The sequence below is a fragment of the Pangasianodon hypophthalmus genome, chromosome 27, assembly GCF_027358585.1.
Source record: "Pangasianodon hypophthalmus isolate fPanHyp1 chromosome 27, fPanHyp1.pri, whole genome shotgun sequence".
Taxonomy (NCBI): Eukaryota; Metazoa; Chordata; class Actinopteri; order Siluriformes; family Pangasiidae; genus Pangasianodon; species Pangasianodon hypophthalmus.
Window position 1 is genome coordinate 9,546,801 of NC_069736.1, and position 20,306 is coordinate 9,567,106.

The window sequence follows — 20,306 nt, forward strand, 5'->3', positions numbered from 1 at the left end:
ACACCTGGGCAAAAACACCTGTCAGTCACATGTTCCAATATTTATAATCACTTGAAAAATTGGTGGGTTCAAACAAAAGGTGCCATGTTGTAAGTTGTTTTACATATCTAGATGTAACTATCAGGAAATAAAAGCTCACATTCTGATCTATCATCTCATATTCATCATTTGATCTCAAACCCAAATGTATTCAGTGTATAGCTAAATAAATAAATAAATAAATGAACTGGTCTTGCTGTTCCAATACTTTGGGGGACTGTACTTCAACGTGCTTTTTCAAATTAGACGGCATTTGTTCCTTCTAGGGAGGCAAAGGAAACATCAGATTTTATACAAGTCTTTGCATAATCAGCATATTTAAACATTTTACTAAGGTAGGGACAGGGATCCTCAAGTTCAATGCTGCAGTGTTGTGACTTAACCATATTCAGATGCACATGAATAGCTACTTGTGTAGCATGAGAAAATCAATATAGAAGATGAATTGGCATGATTCATGATAGTTTTGTTCTACAGTGATGCACGAATGGGTGCTAAACTGAAATGATTGTACTGTATAGTACAGTACAGTATGTTGGATGGTTGAGAAAAGAAGATATTTGCAACAAGTACTTTGAAGGTCTAAATAAAAATGTAAAAGAGTAAAAATGAATTTTCTTGGAAATCTAATTAAGAGTACAAGTGTTCAGTAATCCTCGAGTGAAGTATAAATTCCCCAGAGTAATACTTACTGTCAGTATACTATTAAGGAACAATTACTCAAGTATATTTTATCCTTCTCCCCAAGTGATACCAACACTGAGGGAAATGAATAAAGCTGATGGATTTGATTGATGGGATCTATGATAAATGAAGCAGCACTTCCAGTCTGTTTATGAGATTATCTAAGAATGTGCACAATATAATTAACATAAGCTGGAAAGCGATGCTCATTTGCTGTAGTCAGTGACCTTGGGATAAGAAGAATATTTGTGACTGAGCAACCGAGTACCCAATTCCTATGTTTCTCTTTCAGGGTTACAAACACATTTAGTGCCATTGTTGGTCCTTTAGTGCTAAAAATACCTCAGATAATGTTTGCCTAACAGTACTACCTGAAATTGTTGGAGTCAGGGAGAATTTAGAGTTCAGCTATCATGTACATTTGGGACTATTTGATTTAAAAGCAATAGCTGGCATTTTCTATGACGTAAATATGCAGACACACAGGCAACCAAAGACCTTTTCCATGCTGTCGAGTCTGTATGAATCACCATGAAGCACTTTCGATCCCACTTTTTTGACCAGCACAACATGGCCAAAAAATGGATCCTACTACTTTAAAAGTGCAATGTTAAAAAAGAAAGAGGGAGAGAGAACAAGCAAGGAGAGGGGGAGGACAGAAAAAAAAGAGAAAAATCAGATTGCGACAGTCGATATTAAAACATGCACTGAGAGAGAGAGGGGGAGAAACAGAGAGGAAACCAAGATCCAGGCCTTTCCACAGGGACAACAAGAAAGAAAAAGACACTTCACGGCAGTTATCTTTCTCTCCCTCCTTCTCTCTCTCTCTCTCTCTCTCTCTCTCTCTCTCTCTCGCTCATCAGCCCCGCGTCAATTGATTTGTGTATGAACAGCTGGGCGCTTTTTCGCCCCCCTCTCTGCCTGTGTGTTCTGAATGATCAGCTGATGAAGAGACTGACTGCACGCTGCAATGCTGGGTTGCTAATTCTCTCGCCTGCAGACAAGCGGCAGCCTGGAGACCACAGCCAGGTAAAAAAAACTCCTTCCTTTCTCTCTTTCTCACCCTTTCTTGCTCGCTCTCCATCCTCAGTGCATGTCATCCTGCCAGGTTTCAGCACACGGTCATACAAATGGAGAGAGAGAGGGAGAGAGAGAGGGAGAGAGACAGAAGAGCAAGGGAGAGTGTGTGGCATGTGTAGGTGTGAGCTGTGTCTGATAACTGGGGAACATTGGCCAGACGAATTGGGTGTTGTGCAGATCCTGGCATGTTTTTTTTTGTTTTTTTCCTAGAGGTTATGAGAACAGCACAGCGCATGCATGCATACAGACAGGAGGAGCAGGCACACAGATAGACATGCACACTTGTCTGGACACATTGCTATATATTTTTGTAAATAGTCTGTTTAAATGAGTGCTCTTTTGGTGTGCTTATGCTCAGTTTCTGCTTCTGTGCAAATATGCAAGCGTGTGTGTGTGTGTGTGTGTGTGTGTGTGTGTGTGTGTGTGTGCGCGTGCAAACACATATGCATGTCTGCATTCCATTATAATTCCTCTGATTATTAGGCCTCCAGACCCATGGTCCCCTGGGGAGAGTAAATGTTTTCCGTGTGTGTGTGTGTGTGTGTGTGTGTGCGTGTGTGCATGTGTGTGTGCGTGTTTGTTTGTTTCATATTTATATTTGGTGTGAGTGTGACTTAGACATCAATAGCTGGCACTGCCTGCAGAGCAGCTTACTCAGAATTCATATTTTCTTCATTCTCTTGCTTCTCTCTGCCAGCAGAACAGGGCTGCGGCATGCATATCACTGCACTTTAATTGCCTTTGTGTAGAACACAGTCTCGGCAGCGAACACACACACACACACACACTCAGATATTCCCCTCCTTCTCCTGTAGCCATGCAAGAAAAAAATGGGAAACATAAGGAAACATGACAGCTTTTTATATTAACTATTAGCTAGCAGACTGTAGTCATTTTTTGGCTAAATATCAAACTTTTAATTTTTCACCATTTTAGATAAACAAGTGGTGAAGCATTGCTCTAACTGCCAGCCTATTAATCTGTTTTTAAATACAAACAGCAGCTTTATCAATTTCTGTTAAATAATCTTTGTGAATAATCATTTAAAACCTGTATATTATCAGGCACTAGTACCAACTATGAAATATTAAATAAAGTGAAAGTCATGGGAAAGTAGGGGATTTGATTTAATTCTTTTGAAATATATGGGCTCTATTTTAACTTCTTGGTATACACGGGTATACTGATAACTTGGTAGGGCGTAATCAGATTTTTCTGTTTTCACCTGGTCGAAATGAACATGACTGCACTAATGTGGTTGAAATGCCACAACAGGTTGTGTGAGGTTTGAAATCTGCTAGCACCCTGGCATTTTCAAACCCACTATGGTCCAAAATTTCACTGCCTATTGGGATGTCTGTCAGACACAGTCCTACAATAATATAAATCCTTTCCTGAACTGATATTTTTAATATGCACTTTTTATATCACTCTATTCCAATATAAATAGGCCAACTCAACTAACCCAACTACTATTTTTTCTGTTTTATAAAATGTTATTATAAAACCTTATCATTCTGTCTATATTTGTCCTTGAACTTTGACTATTTCCTTTGTTTGCCTGATATATGTATTGTTTTTTTTAAAAAAGTTTTTTTCTTTTACTTTCATGATAAAGACTCTCACACTTGTGTACATCTACATCTACATGTTCTTGGTTGTGCAACTAGTACTAAAATATTAACATAATATTTTAGTAGTCATTGTTTTATCAGAAAAAAATAATTTATGCCAGGCAGCCAGTTATTTATACCACTATAAGGCACACCTATTGATAATGTATTCTAACTCAATTATTTATTTATTTATTTTTCCAATTATGCAGTTCCTCGCCTCCTACACCAATGGTCAGGAACAAACTAATAATATGCACTGTAATTTCTTTGCATTTGCTCCTTGATCGCAATTATAATGGCCAAAGATTGTAAACACAGCAAGAGTAGTAGTATAGTAGTTTTAAATCATGTATGATTACATACAAATATTTATATTTAATTTATCTTATTATTGTTATTGACCCTACAGCAAACCCTGACCCTCATTCATTCTTCATCATTCCCATGGATTGTTTCTGCAGTCTCAGGCTGTTCTAAAAGGAGCGTCTGAGGATATGGAGGAAGAAAGCAGTTTGAAGAAACGAAAAAGTGATCACCAGAGCAACCAGGCCTCTGAAACTGGGCAGGAGATTGTCGAGAAAGTCAAAAAACGCCGTGGCCGACCCCCAGCTGAGAAACTCCCACCAAATCCCCCAAAACTTACCAAGCAAATGAACACTCTTGTTGACATGGTCATCAACTACAAAGATACGTAAGTAGCAATGAAGCTACCACAAATTTCCTTTAAGACTTGACTTTTTGCGAGGATAACCATTTATGGGCCCCAGACATATTGAGCAATAATAATAATAATAATAATAATAATAATACTTGTGCATTTTAACTCTCTTTTGTTCTGGAGACTAAAGTTGCTGGAGACTAAAATTGTGTGACATTTACAAATCACAGACACAGTGGGATTTTAGATCCAATTTTGGTCCAAAAATGTGCATGAGTTACTGCCTCCTGAGACTCAGTCTTATCACACCACAGGGATAAACAATATTTTCCTAACCTCAAGTCTTGTCCCATTAGTACCTGGTTTTGTGGATGTTTACTAGTTATATTGTTAAAAGCAGTGTGAATATGATGTTTATCACTGGAAACAAACTGTTAAATATGGTTAATACAATGTTTTAATTGCAGATTCAGACAGCAAAATATGGTATGAATCTTGTATTATACATTGTTGATAGTGTAAAAGCATGCCAAGGAAGAAAATGCATTCTTTAGGCTGTGTTCAGACTTGGTCACTTAAGTTTAAAAGTTACATGAATATTTACCAGGGTTCCTTGTATTCAGAATCAGGTTTTGCATCTGCCTAAGTCGATTTTCTGGGTGTGCCATTAAGATTAAGCAAATTACCTGCATGTACTTCACATCTCCAAATTTGGCCTGAAAACAATTGGGGAGTAGAAAATGCAGGCTAAGAAACATATAGCATTTTTTCTTGCTGTCAAATATAATGCGATGTAACAAATAACAAGAGAAAATTGAAAAAAACACTAATACAATGATATATGAATAACAAGAAAGCATTGAAATAAACATACAACAGGAGTCTAGTATTTTGCCAATGTATTGCTGCATGAATAGCCCTAGTAGTAATCATCATAACCACTGCAGTTGGTTTAATTGAACAATATCCCTTCCACCCTTAATAGCACTTAATCCAGCACATCCTATTATTTTGCATTTAATATTTTTTATATCATGCTCTGTGAGTTACTTCTGCACATACACTTACAGAATGAGATAATAAATTGAGGTCACAGTTAACAGTTTGTTCTAAGTTATTCAAGTCTTGTTGACTATCAATTGCCTATTATGTTGTTACTCTAAAAATTCACTAGATATTAACCTATAGCATAAGTCAATTCAATTTGTTTGAGGATGTGTCATTATTAATGTATTTGAGCAACATTAATGGACTCGTAATATTTATGATATTTAAATGATATTTAATTGTGAAATTTATATGTATTTATTATTGTTTTTTTGTCTTTTTAAAACAGCTTTTCTTGTGTCATATTGTTATATAGTCGTAGCATCCCACAGTTAATTCATTACTGTCATACAGGTTGGGTCGCCAGATCAGTAAAGGTTTTGTTCAGCTGCCATCTAGGAAAGAGGTACCGGAATACTACGAGCTTATTCGCAAGCCTGTGGACTTTCGGAGGATCAGGGTAAATGGAAACCTGCCCTATTTGGTGCAAATGTTGTACTTCTCCAAACAAAAAAGACAGAAATGACTGTAGTTTTAGTGTGGGTGAGATTGCAGTGCTATACAGTATATAAGCCATCAGAACAGCTTAAATATACATTGTCATAGATTCTACAAGTCTGTAAAACTGTACTGCAAGCCTACCTTAAACATTCTACAGTAAAATAAAGCATATAAAGACTGTCAACAATATATCAGATGACTGTCATTGACTAACCTGTGAAATAATTATCAATGTCACCAGTTCTTGGTGGTAGATGTTTAGGAGATCATCTATAGATTATCAGCTTGTACCTTTTGCTTTCCCTTTATAACATATTCATAAGCATTGCATAAATATTTTATAAAGCAATGCTGGATGATTTAACAGGAATGTGTCAAAACTTTAGGTGATATTAAAGGTTTTATGTAGTATGACTGTTTTTACATGAAAGAGAGAAGAATGGTTTATGGTTAGACTGGTAAAGATTGTTAGTGTGAAATATTTTATACTTATGTTGAAGGTTATCAGCAATTTTTATGGACATAACATTCATAAAGTATGGAGACCCTGGCTCTAAAAGGTATCCATTACAAATGCAAAATTGATTACCATTTTAGTTTGAGGGCATGAAAATTAGGCGTTGACCTGACATATGTCCTACTCCAGTGTACAGTAGCTTTGGCAGTATGCTTAGACTTGTTGTCCTGTTGGTAGATGAACCTGCACCCCAAATTTCAGGACTTGCAGACTGGAACAGGGTTTCTTCCAGGATTGCCCTATATCAGGCTTCATCCATCTTGCCCTCAACCCTGATCAGTTTCCTAGTCCCTGCAATTAAAGAGCATGCCCACATGATGCTGCCTATACCATGTTTCACTGTAGAGATGGTGATCTTGGGTGATGAGCCATATTGGGTTATTTGTGTTCTTGGGGTGATGAGCCATATGTAATATTTGTGCAAAAGCAAACATTTTGCTCTCATGAACCCAGAGAAACTTTTTACACATTTGCTGAGTCACCAAACAGGATTTCTTATGTTTTTGATAAAGGCTTTTTTTCTTGCTCCTTTTCCATAAAGATTCCAGGCTGGAGTTGTCTTTTGAGTTGTCTTCCCTCGGCGATATGGATCCTTCCAGCTCCTTCAAATTTACCCTTGGCCATTGATTGCCTAATGCCTTCCGTACCCGGTGACTGACTTGGTGGATGGCCTCCACTGGGCAAATTCGCAGATGTGCCATATTATTTCTATTGTTTATAATGGATTTAATGGTTCTCTGTGGGATGTTCAACATTGGGATTTTTTTATAACCAAACTCTAACTTTTCCACTTTGTCCTGGACTTGTTTTAATAGCTTTTTGGTTTTCATGTTGCTTTTTGTTTATCTATGTTCTCTAACAAACTCTGGGGCCTTCCAGGGACAGGTGTATTTATATTGAGGTCATGTGACACTTTAATTGCATTCAATTAATTATGTGACTTCTGATGGCAACTGGTTGCACTACTTTAAAATTTAAGATTTTCACAGCAACTATGCAAACTATATTGATCCCCCAGGTTTCTTGGTTTTAACACAACAAAATGTGGAAAAGTTGAAGGAGGGTGAATATTTATGCAAGGCACTTCATAAAAAATGTATCATAACTTCAGAAATGTGTTGCTAGACAAAGACAAACTAATAACAAAACAAAGATTAAAAATGACAAAATACAACAGTTTATACAGTCTATCCATAGATCCATGATAATTGAGGCCTCTTCTCTCTTTCACATTAAGAGAATTCATGTTTCATGTGTCGACAGTGGAATGTCTAAAAGGAGCTATCCACATAAAATGTTACTATAATTTTAATAAAGCAACCATATGTATCTGTTGCATGTGTTACTAGAAAGTTTTCTAACTGGCCTTTTTTTTGTGTAGGAACGAGTACGTAACCACAAATACAGATGCATTGCAGACTTGGAGAAAGATATAATACAGATGTGCCACAATGCTCAGACTTACAACCTGGAGGGATCTCAGGTGTGCCTCAAGTGACTATTCTTGGTCCAATTAAATTTGACCCATCAAATTTACCATAAAATGTTGAATTTGAAAAGCAAATTTTCTCACATCTTAATGGAATAAAACAGGCCATATTTGGGTTATTTTATATTTTAGTATAATGGGTAACAATATGAAGATATGAACATACTAAATATCTTTAGTATTCTAGTATGTTTAAATCTGTGAATTAAATATTAATATAGACAAGGAAGCATATTAAACATTCTTTTAGGCTACTTTAAAGTGCAGTTTCTAGCTAGAACATTAACAAATTTGAAGGGCTTTTTCTTTCTTTTTTTTTTCCAAATAATTCTCAATGTACTTTACTTTAACCACTGTTATAACCACTATACACAGTGTTATAACAATTACAAATTCTGTTAAAAGTTCTAATAGTATCAAAATAGAATGATTGTGATACTAAATATGTGTACTATTGTTTCAGATCTTTGAGGATTCCATTGTGCTAAAGTCCGTCTTTGAGAGCGCAAGACAACGAATAGTAGAAATCAATCAAGAGGACACCGATGCTGTTGGAGGCAGCGAGGCAGTGTGTGCCAAGCACTTAAAGCTAGAGAGTAAGATTAAATAAAATTTTCTTGAATGATCTTTAAGTGGATATATATATATATATATATATATATATATATATATATGTATGTATATATATATATATATATATATATATATATATATATATACACCAATCAGCCATAATATTAAAACCTCTGACCTATCAAGGCATAGACTCCACAAGACCTCTGAAGGTGTGCTGTGGTATCTGGCACCAAGATATTAGCAGCAGATCCCTTAAGTCCTGTAAATTGCGTAGTGGGGCCTCCATGGATAAGACTTGTTTGTCCAGCACATTCCACAGATTTTCTAGGGAATCTGGAGGCCAAGTCAACACCTTGAACTCTTGTGTATCTCAGACCATTACTGAACAATTTCTGCAGTGTGGCAGGGTGCATTATCCTGCTGAAAGAGGCCACTGCCATTAGGGAATACCATTGCCATGAAGGGTTGTACTTGGTCTGCAACAATGTTTAGGTGGATGGTACTTGTCAAAGTAACATCTACATGAATGCCAGGACCCAAGGTTTCCCAGCAGAACTTGCCTTCTTCTCATAGTGCATCCTGGTGCCATCTCTTCCCCAGTTAAGTGACACACACCTGGCCATCCATAAGATATAAAAGAAAACATGATTCATCAGACCAGGCCACCTTCTTCCATTGCTCCATGGTCCAGTTCTGATGCTCATGTGCCCATTGTGGGCACGTTAGCATGAGCACTCTGACCAGTCTGCAGCTACGCAGCCTCATATGCAGCAAACTGCTGCCCCTGTGTTCTGCCCCTGTGTTCTGCCCCTGTGTTCTGCCACCTTTCTATCATACCCAGCATTAACTTTTTCAGCAATTTGTGGTATAGTAGCTCTTCTGTGGGATCGGACCAGATGGGCTAGCCTTCGCTCTGCACACCATGAGCCTTGGGCGCCCATGACCCTGTCACCGGTTCACGGGTTGTCCTTCCTTGTACCACTTTTGGTAGGTACTAACCACTGCAACACTCCGCAAGCCCCCCATTTTGGAGACTGTCTGACCCAGTCGTCTACTCATCACAATTTAGCCCCTGTCAAAGTTGCTCAGATCCTTATGCTTGCCCATTTTTCCTGCTCCCAACACATCAACTTTTCGTATTTTTGCCTCTGTACACCACAATGGATTTGAAATGAAGCAATCACAATGTGATTGAAGTGTAGACTTTCAGCTTTAATTCAAGGGGTTTAACAAAAATATTGCATTAACTGTTTAGGAATTACAGACTTTTTTACAGAGTCCCTCCATTTTCAAAGGCTCAAAAGTAATTGGACAAACTAACATAATCATAAATATTAGGATTTTTTAAATACTTGGATGCGAATGCAGTATTCCTGTGCAGTAAATGACTGCCTGAATCTGGAACCCATGGACATCACCAAATGCTGAGTTTCCTCCTTTGAGGTGCTTTGCCAGGCATTTACTGCAGCTGCCTTCAGTTGCTGCTTGTTTGTGGATCTTTATGCCTTCAGTTTTTTCTTCAGTAAGTGAAAAGCATGCTCAATTGGGTTGGGGTCGTCTGACATTTAAGAATATTTAATTCTTTGCCTTAAGAAGCCCTTGGTTTGCTTTCAAGGTATGTTTTGTGTTATAATCCATCTGTACTGTGAATCGCTTTCACTGTCCAACAGTTTTGCAGTATTTGACTGAATCTGAGCAGAAAATATAGCTCTATGCACTTCAGAATTCATCCTGCTACTTCTATCAGCAGTCTTCATCAATAAACACCAGTGACCCAGTTCCATTGGCAGCCATACATTCCCATGCCATAACACTGCCTCCACCATGCTTGACAAGTGATGTGCTATGATTTGGAATATGAACCCTTCCTTTCCTTCTCCATACTCTTCTCTTCCCATCAATGTGATACATGTTAATGTTGTTCCAGAACTGGTCAGGCTTTTTTTTAAAGAGGGTTTTAGAAGGTCTAATCAGGCCTTTCTGTTTTTAAGTGTTAGTGGTGGTTTGCATCTTGCAGTAAAGTGTCTCTATTTACATTCATTAGGGTGTCTCTGTTATGGACACAGGAACAAGGGTACTCAGAAGCAGAACACAGACACAGGAGTTCAGGGTTACGTGGGTTTTATTTAAGGGCTTGAGAAAGTGAGGGTGTGTGGGAGAGGAGTGTGGTAATTGTGCAGTTGAGGTGAGGGTTCGAACTCGGGTCGGCAGCGGCAGGAGAGCTGAGTGCTGAATCGGTGAACCACAAGGAAGGCGAGGCGAGGCTGGACGTAGCAGGAAGTGAGCAGACAGAGAGCTGGCAGGCTGGGTGAGCATTGAAACATGGGGAAATACACAGGAGCTCCGGCCTAGACCATGACAGTCTCTTGATTGTAGACTTTGACAGTGATACGCCTACCTCCTCGAGAGTGTTCTTGACTTGGCTAGATGTTGTGAAGGGGTTTTTCTTCAAAAGGAAAGAATTCTGCAATCATCACTTTAGTTGTCTTCCGTGGTCTTCCAGGCCTTTTGGTGTTGCTAAGCTCGCCAGTGCATACTAAATTATTGATTTGACCTAAAGTTTCTGCTATCTCTCTGATAGGCCTGTTTTTTTTCAGCCTAATGATGGCCTCCTTCACTTGCATCGACACTTCTTTGGACCACATGTTGAGAGTTCCCATGAATAGCTACCAAATGCAAATTCAGTGCTTGGAATCAACTCCAGACCATTTATCTCCTTAATTTGTCATGAAATAATGAGGAAAGAGGCCACACCTGGCCATGAAACTGCTTATCAGTCAATTGTCCAATTACTTATGAGCCTGTGAAAATGGAAGGACTCTGTAAAAAATGAATGTGATTCTTAGATGGTTAATGCAATATTTTTGTTTAACTCCTTGAATTAAAGCTGAAAGTCTACATTTCAATTACATCTTGAATGCTTCATTTCAGATCCATTGTGGTGGTGTCCAATATATATTCAATGCTTTTTTAAACATACACATAGCCATAGCTACAGGGTTGGAGAAGTCCTTCTACATACGCACTCAGAAAGCCATCTAATACTGCTTGTTATAATATAGTTACACATTTCATTTGAAATGTTATGATATAGTATAAGTAGGACAAGTTTGACTTCATATAATGCACTAAAACTCACATTAAGCAGCTAGTTCTCAGCTGCTGCTTCTGTATAAAAGAACCATTATGTCCTGGTCTTCTGTGCTGACATAAGCAAGAACACATACCAGTATATAAGGCCCAGACTGCAGTATTTCTTAAATGTTGGAGACCAGTCTAAGGTATCTGTCAGTAACTTTGGTCAGTGCTTAATCAAAACTAGAATGGAATAGTGTATTGAGGCAGTTTTAGCAATCTATGCAATGATTCAAGTCATTCTTTAATTTTAATTCATTCTTTTACATAATGGGATTATCTCTGTAGTTTTAAGTAAAAGTCTAGACTGATTACGGTCAGGGTCCAATACAGACTATGATTAAGGCATTGATAGTGCTTTCACATATACAGTTTTTAGTCTGTGTGAATCCAGCCCTGTTGTGTCTTACCCTGGTCCTGGTGGGCAAGGGAGATTCCCCCTGTGTGGACAGAGAGGGAGCCGGGGGGAGTCATTAGAATTGAAAGAGTGGAATGGGAGGAAATATGGGGTGATCCTCTGCTAGCTGGATGGCTTAATTTTGGGAAGTCGGTCAGTGGCACTGGGAGGAGGCGTATGGCCCACTTGTCCTCATGTCGTCCCCAGCAGCTTCCGCACACATGATGAGCTCCACAAAGGCTTTCTGGATCATCCATGAGGGACATCTTCGTGATGGCTATGGATAGAGGAGCTGCAGCTTGAGGAGCAGTTCCTTGCAGCAGCATCTACAGCACCTGTCAGTCCTTGGCCAACTTCTTAGCGATGGCCTCAAAGCATTGCTGTTGTTCGTGGTGCAGGTTGAGGAGGGCCTGATGTTACTTCTGTTGGAGGATGGCGAGAGACTTAGTTATCTCACTGAGCAGGGAGGTTTCTATGGCAGCATGTGGTACCTCCTTCCTGGGTTTTTTCACCGCTGTAGAACACGGTATGTTGTGTAGACTCCATCAGCTCCTTCTTGCTCTGGCTCACAACATCTACTGAAAAGAAAACACACATATAAGTAAGCCAGAGGTGGGAAAAATCACACATTGTCTTTTGGTTCAACCCATCACCGCTATGTGTCCACAGCCAACACTCGACCATACACTCTCTGCCACACAAAACTACAGACACAATCTAACACAATTAAACACAAACGCAGTACATATGTTTCATACTACTGAAGGCCAAATAATAATTACTGTAACTTCTTTGTGAAATCAAGTTGCAGTTTCCCCACAAATGCATTTCAAGGATCATGACCTACTACATCCTTTCTATTGAACCCATGCCATAAAAGCATTAGAATATGCAGACAGATAAGACTGCAGTTTAGGATACAGATCTTGTTTCAGTATGGTCACCCACTGGGTGTCCATTATGAAACTTTGATACTCAAATAAAATAACTCACATTTTTTAGAGACTAGACTGAAACAATTTTCTCCTATTTTCTTTCAGTAAAATCAGAAGCAAAAAAAACAAAATTTGACAAGAGTAGGGAGAGAAGCACCACTGTTCCTGCTAATTCCAGTGCTAAATTAAAGGGGATTTACAGCGATGAGGACAGCACTGAAGACCAGGAGGACAACACAGGCTTGGAGGATGGCTGAACTACATCTTCTGGATATGAGCTTCATGGATCTCTGTCATCTTGCTAATATTGGAAAATGATAAGCTCATCAAATCACTTATATTTATGTGAGTTGATTCAGTGTCTTCATTGTTCCCAAATTTGTTCCAGACTTGATCATGTGCACATTAATATATTGAGATACTGCTAATGGTATTATGTTGTAATTAAGCATATAAACCATCCTACTGCATTAAAGCCATAGACTAAATATAAACTCATATCTAGATGCATACATATATTCGAGGATGGTAAGTAACTAAGCAAACAAGTAAACAATATTTCTTTTCATTTTGCACTTTTGGAAGCGTAGTAACCTCAGTGTCAATATAGACAAAGGTTGTAAAAGATAAACTCCACTAAGGGCCAGTCTAGGGCAAATATATAACTCACATAATCTTACTACATCAATTAGCAGTTGGAACATTCATGAAGCACCCCTATGTTCACACAACACCTGAGTCAAGGGACAAACACAAGGTTGTATTACAACATTATATAACATCATGGCAACTGACTTTGGAGCTCAGTGCACTTTTAGTATGTCATAGTTATATAATGGTAATGATTTGCTATAGTTTGCTTAAATAAAATCCAAAAGATGTTCTGTAGTGTATCTCCTGAACTCAGCATTTGTTGGTAACACTTACATGAAACAACTCTGTATAACATTGTTATATACCGGTATTAACAGTGACAATAATTACACTAAGGTTAAGTGTGCTTCTTATTTCTGTTTCATGTAAACCTATGACAATTCTTATTGTGTCACATCACCAAGATATGATTCTGACGCAACAAATGTAACACTGAGTTACAAAGTCAAGTTGTCCTTTTTGATGCATGAAATGTCTCATGTTAACAGAATTCAGCTTGGCATCAAAAAAGACAAAAAGCAATCTTTATGACAGCTGTTCACTATTGTACTTTATAAAGTCTTTATAAATGTTATGTAGCTTTATTTCAGTTGTCATGAAGGGATTATGCATGTGTCGTGTAACCCTGTAAAATTCGCAATTGGTATGAAACGTTTTAACAGTCAGGGAAGTAGCCTTTTTCCACTTTAAACCTAACCATTTTTCCATATAATTTTTGTTAATATATTAATTTGTTGATTAAATTAATTTGGAAATTTAGATGACCTAAAGTTTCCACTTCATGGCCACTTCTATTTTAGTTTGTGAACATCTTTGGGAACAACATTGAAAACTGAACTCATGTTTAATCAGTCAATGTCTTAACTATATGATTAATGAGCCCTGTGGTGTTTTTGGAGCATGATGCATTTTGCTGGAAGGACATTGCCCTCAAGAAAGGGTTCTAAGGATAACACTGTCAGGATGTGTATGTAGTTTTGAGGGTTGGGAGAGAAAATGTCTTTATAGGTAGATTTTGAAATAAAGTTTTTAAGGTTTTTATGATATGAAAGTGCAAAGAGGTTTGATTTGAATCATCATAATTGATAATAAACATTTTTATAAATAGTCCTACAGTGTCTGTGTATCAGAATGGTTCTTTTGATGATTAATCCTTCGGTTACTTCTATCAGGTACGCTCATCAAGTTAGTTTGACATTTGACACTGACTTGGACTTGCTTAAGTGACATATACTTATTTGGGTGTCTATTCAATAAGCTGCTTTTCAATTCTAAAGGTACCAATGGGACTCTTATTTTGAAATTCATTCTCCACACAGGCTCCAATGCCAGGATTTAAAGGAGCATACTGGCATAAAGCAGTTTACATTTACTTCATTTGACAGTACAGAAGAAATTCATGTTGCTTGTCTTGAAGGTATACCCAAGCCCAACTTGTGTACAGTTTCTGGCTTTGTGGAAAACATCAAATATAACATTAAATTTAATGCAGGCAGTTACAGGAAGCCAGTGGAGGGAACACAGCAGTGGAGTAAAACGATTAAATGCAAAAAGATCAAAGATAATTCGGACAGCTGCATTCTGGATCAGCCGCTTACTGTGATGTACAGAAAGACCAGACAGTTTTATGTGCTTAGTTTTGACAGAATTCACAATTTTGTACTGTTGTTGCATTCTTTGCTCAAAACTGCCATGACATTTTTTTTTGTTGCGTGACATTCAAGGTGACCTAGATCGGATGTTAACTGCAGCATCCCATCCCATTTGAATTGAAACTCTCCCTGTGTCCTCTTGCTCTTCTAATTGGACCAGTTCTTGTTTGGCTCTTATATGGGCATAAGGAAAATCAGGAAATCAGACAAGGCACATAAGTAATAATACTAACATAATAATGATTATTTTAGAACAGTAAGCCAGCTAGTGTCCTTCACCCTTAAAGTGACTGTAGCACTTCAAATTTCATTTCCACCTTTCAGAAGCATCAATAGAATGGATTTTTTTGTTTTAAAATAGGAAAATCTAAATTTATTTTCATTTAGAGATTCATCTAGCTGTCAGAATACTTTAGCTAATAGTAATACTTTTAATGTTTAATTGAATGTTAGCTAATAGTAATATTTTTCTGCAGTTCTTTTCTTTGAATAAAATATTCAAATGCAGTTTATTGTTTGGGCAGCATGGTGGCACAGCATGTAGCACTGCCCCTTCACAGTACCAGGATCTAGGATTCAACCCAAGCTCTAGTTGCTGCCTGTGTGGAGTTTGTTTTCCCAGTGTCCACATGGCTTTTTACTGGGTATTTCATTTTTTCCCACATTCTCCAAAAACATGATGGTTGGAGGATTCGCTACTCTAAATCACCCCTAGGTGATTGTGTCTTTGTGTGTGTGTTTATATCTTGGTAGGGACCAAATGTCTCCTTTTTGTTATGCCATTTGAATAAGATCAATATCTTATCTAATCCTACTTCATGAAAAGCATAAACTTTATGCATGAAATGGGCTACTCTCAATATGCTTAAAAAAAGATCTTAAATATCGATCTTATTCAAATAACATAGTGGTAGATGTGGCCTTGGTTAAAGTACATGAACAATGTACAAAATTCGATACATTGATATGCAACATATGCTTGTGCCAGATCATTACTATTAACATAGAGAAGGTGCTGCAGATATGTTACATGCAAATGTTTTTTTCTGAGACTGGGTTAAGAGAGCACGGCAGCCAAAGGAAACTGGATCAGCCCAAAATTTCCTTAAGGCCACTCTGTCTGCACATTCATCTATCACACTCAAGCTCCCTCAGTTGTTAGATGGATTTTCTTAAATCTGTATTCTTTTTCTTGATTTTATTTGTTCCTCAAAAATAATGTCCTTAACAAAACAAAACACCCTAGGCAGACAATTTGGCTTTTCTTTTTACTTTGTGTAGTGGGGGGATACTGCCCCGCTTAGTAGTAGGGGTTTTAGTAAGCAGCCTTACTCTGGAGGACTGGAAAGCGAAAGGATCCAACTCCCAGTACAACTGGTCTCAGTACCTATGTGTACAGGTATGTTGGTGCTTATCCTGTTGTATGAAGTGACGGGCAAAACACCCCAAGTCTTAAGTTGGTGTTGAGGTAAGTCACTAGTAGATAAGGTGAGGTGGGCTTCGGAAAAGTATCAATACAGTGCCAATTCGAAGTATTAATGTTAGTATTATGCTTTGTTTACTTACAAAGCTGCTAACTTTTCCCTCCCTCCCCAAAACTAACAGAACCGATGAGACACTCCAGGGTAATCAACATGAAAGATAAATATACAAGTTTTCTTTTATAAGAACGTACTCACAAATGTATACAATTTTCAGGAAAAATGCTACTGGTATTTATTTTGTTGGAAATAAATTCTTTTGATGTTTGCTTTGGCAAGATAATAATAAAAAACAATAAATTGAAATCTGTGTGCTCATTTTCTCTGCATCAGCAGGCTTTGTTGCACAACTTGGAGATTTCCTTTAAGCCTAAGCAAAGTCCTATACATCCAAACCATGTACTAAGCAATTTATGGAGTCAAAATAAGTGTCCCTCCATATAAGATCATGAATAAAAACAAACTCTAATAAAAAAATGAAACACTAGAAAGTTACTTCCCTTTACACCCGGAGGATATCGTCTGGATGGCAGTTAATGCACTAATGGAAAAATAGCAACTGGAAGTGAAACGGCGGTCCCTCAGTCCCTAAGACACAGCATCAGCTCTTGACGCCACTCGAATTTTCCATTTCTTGGCAGAAATCCTCCAACCAGGAAACACTTCCAAGCAGTCTACTCCCTTTCTACATGACAAACATCCCCAGCTGCGCTGATCTATAGGCTCAATCCAATGTTATCATAGTTCATGGGTGTGAAACTCCGAGCAGGCTACTAGCTAGTAGTGCTAACACCAGTTTTTATGTTTTCATATGGTTATATGTCAACTCCACAAAATTTGCATGTTACAATTATTTGCAATGATTCAAGCAGGGCACCCCTGGACCACTGCTTTTGTAGCCCATCTGATAAGTATATGATTTGAACTAACATGAGCTACTCAGGTATTATAGATAATTGAGGGATGTCTGAATGCATCCCTCAATTACCTATAATGGTATTATAGATAATTGAATAATGGAAACTGGTATTACCTAAATTGACTGATAGTCAAGTTATAGATCAGCTTTCCATTAATTTCTTGTTAGAGCTTTGCTCAAAACAAATTGAACCTAAGACGAGACCCATGTAACGCATTTTATTGCCAGTGACACTGGTTTATTAACTAGGTTGTTAACCATCTTCATTAGTGTTTTTTGGCAAACATTTTGCTCTTGGTATTGTATATGGTATTGTACTATTGTACTGCTGCTCCTAAATGATTTCCTCCTGTACAAAAGAAATAGGTAAACAAACACATTTAGGCATCAGAGGCTGTCTGTTGACACATGTTTTGAAGGCATTTGTTGTTGCATGCTTGTGTGCTGATACTACCTTGTTAACATGGTTTATTCATGATGTGCACAGTTGATGTCTAGCAGCTGTAAGAATTGGACATTGCACAATGTCTAGAAGCAGACTAGTCCTTTGGCATGGACAAGAGTCTACATGGGTGATTTTATTACCGCTCTATTACATGATGTTGAAATGAATGGGATGGAACCTTTTCTATTGTGATTGCATTTGGGTTAATTTAGATGCTTTTACCCTGTGGCTGGGCTGAAAACTATATATCTATAACATATAACTGAGCATTTGAAGGTTAAACTCCTTTCTTAAGAGCCTGGCAGTGGCTCTTTGGCAACCCTCAGTTCCTTATAGCCACTAGCACAGAATCTAGTATTAGATTTTGTATGAATTTTGTACATTGGATAATTTATTAGGAGGCTGAGACTGTTTAGTATCATAAGCCTCTTTTGTATTATTGTATACTGCTTTACTCGAATTCTACTCACTGGTGTAATAATTAAGCTAAGAAAATGTTTTCTTACATATACTTCCAGTAGATGGTGTTGCTAAGCTTATTTTCAGAGCTGTAAATGCAATTACTGCAAGCCATGCAGAGATGTATTAATCAACACTTGTTACTGTTATACTCTTCATCACACACTATTTATGAGCATGAGCTTTGAGGGGTGTGAAAATTGTCCTAATTTCTAATGTAATATTAATCCATGTTTTTGTCCACATGCAATTTATATTGACAAAACTATTTATTTGTATACACTATGTTATGCACAATATTTGCATATTTATTTTGAATATAAAAACTTATGTATTAGCTTATATACAAAAGTTTGTGGACACCTGACTATCACACCCATATGTGGTTCTTTCCCAAACTGTTGCCACAAAGGTGGAAGTCTTATAGTCTTTGTATGTTGTAGCATTACAATTTCCCTTCATTTGAACTAAGGAGCCCAGACTTGTTCCAGCATGACAGTGTCCCTGAGCACAAAGTGAGGTCCATGGTTTGCCATGGTTGGAGTGCAAGAACTCAAGTGGTCTGCACAGAGAACACTTCTGGGATGAACTGGTACACTGACTGCATACCAGGCCTCCTCACCCAACATCAGTGCATGACCTCACTAATACTGTTGTGCCTGAATGGACATATCCCCACAGCAATGCTCCAGAATCTAGCGGTAAGCCTTCCCAAAAGAGTGGAGTTTATAATAACAGCTAAGGGGAACTAAATCTGGAATGGGATGTTCAAAAATACACACACATTATATACTGAATATATGGATACTGGATATTAATCTAGCCATGGGAGTCACAGTCCAGTGACGTCTGTGCCGGTCCCAAGCCCGGATAAATAGAGAGGGTTGCGTCAGGAAGGGCATCTGGCGTAAAACATTGCCAAATTTAAAAATGCGAATCATCAGTACTCTGAATTCCATACCGGATCGGTCGAGGCCTGGGTTATCAACGACCGCCGTCGGCGCCGGTGACCTACAGGGCGTCGGTGGAAATTGGGCTACTGTTGGTCGAAGAAGTAGAGGAGGGAGGAGAGTGCGTAGACAGAGAGAGAAGAGGAAAGGTAAGATTGTAGGACTGAGAATAGGAACTCTGAATGTTGGTACTATGACAGGGAAAGGTAGAGAGCTGGCTGATATGAAGGAGAGAAGGAAGGTGGATATACTGTGTGTACAGGAGACCAGGTGGAAGGGTAGCAAGGCTTGTAGTATAGGAGCAGGATTCAAGCTGTTTTATTATGGTGTGGATAGTAAGAGAAATGGGGTAGGTGTGGTCTTGAGGGAGGGGTTTGGGAGGAATGTTCTGGAGGTGAAGAGAGTGTCAGACAGGGTGACGAGTCTGAAGTTAGAGATTGAAGGGGTGATGTTGAATGTTGTTAGTGGTTATGCCCCACAGGTAGGTTGTAAGTTAGAGGAGAAAGAGAGATTCTGGAGTGAATTAGATGAGGTGAGGGAGAGTATTCCCATGGGTGAGAGAGTGGTGATAGGAGCAGATTTTAATGGACATGTTGGTGAGGGGAACACAGGTGATAAGGAGGTGATGGGCAAGTTTGGAGTTAAGGAAAGGAACCTTGAAGGACAGATGGTAGTGGACCTTGCTAAGAGGATGGACATGGTTGTGGTTAACACTTATTTTCAGAAGAGGGAGGGGCATAGAGTGACTTACAAGAGTGGAGGTAGGAGCACACAGGTAGACTACATTCTATGTAGAAGAGGCAATCTGAAAGAGATTAGTGACTGTAAAGTGGTAGTGGGAGAGAGTGTAGCCAGACAGCATAGGATGGTGGTGTGTAGGATGACTTTGATGGTCTGTAAGAAGAAAAGGTCAAAGATAGAGATAGAGAAGAAAACCAATTGGTGAAAGCTGAAAAAGGAGGCATGTTGTGAGGACTTTAGACAGAAGATAAGGCAGGCTCTGGGTGGTCAGGTAGTGCTGCCAGATGACTGGGAAACTACAGCAGAAGTGATCAGGAAGAAAGGTACTGGG

General features: G+C 38.4%; 1 protein-coding gene across 1 annotated transcript; it reads left to right on the forward strand.

Annotated features, from left to right (window-relative positions):
- Nucleotides 1-789: 789 nt before the first annotated feature.
- LOC113531033 (probable global transcription activator SNF2L2) lies at nucleotides 790-14,438 on the forward strand. The gene is made up of 6 exons (XM_026921492.3): nucleotides 790-1,752; nucleotides 3,881-4,110; nucleotides 5,479-5,584; nucleotides 7,524-7,625; nucleotides 8,095-8,227; nucleotides 12,780-14,438. The coding sequence occupies exons 1-6, from the start codon at nucleotides 1,609-1,611 to the stop codon at nucleotides 12,929-12,931; spliced, it is 867 nt and encodes a 288-aa protein (XP_026777293.3). The 5' UTR covers nucleotides 790-1,608; the 3' UTR covers nucleotides 12,932-14,438.
- Nucleotides 14,439-20,306: the final 5,868 nt, after the last annotated feature.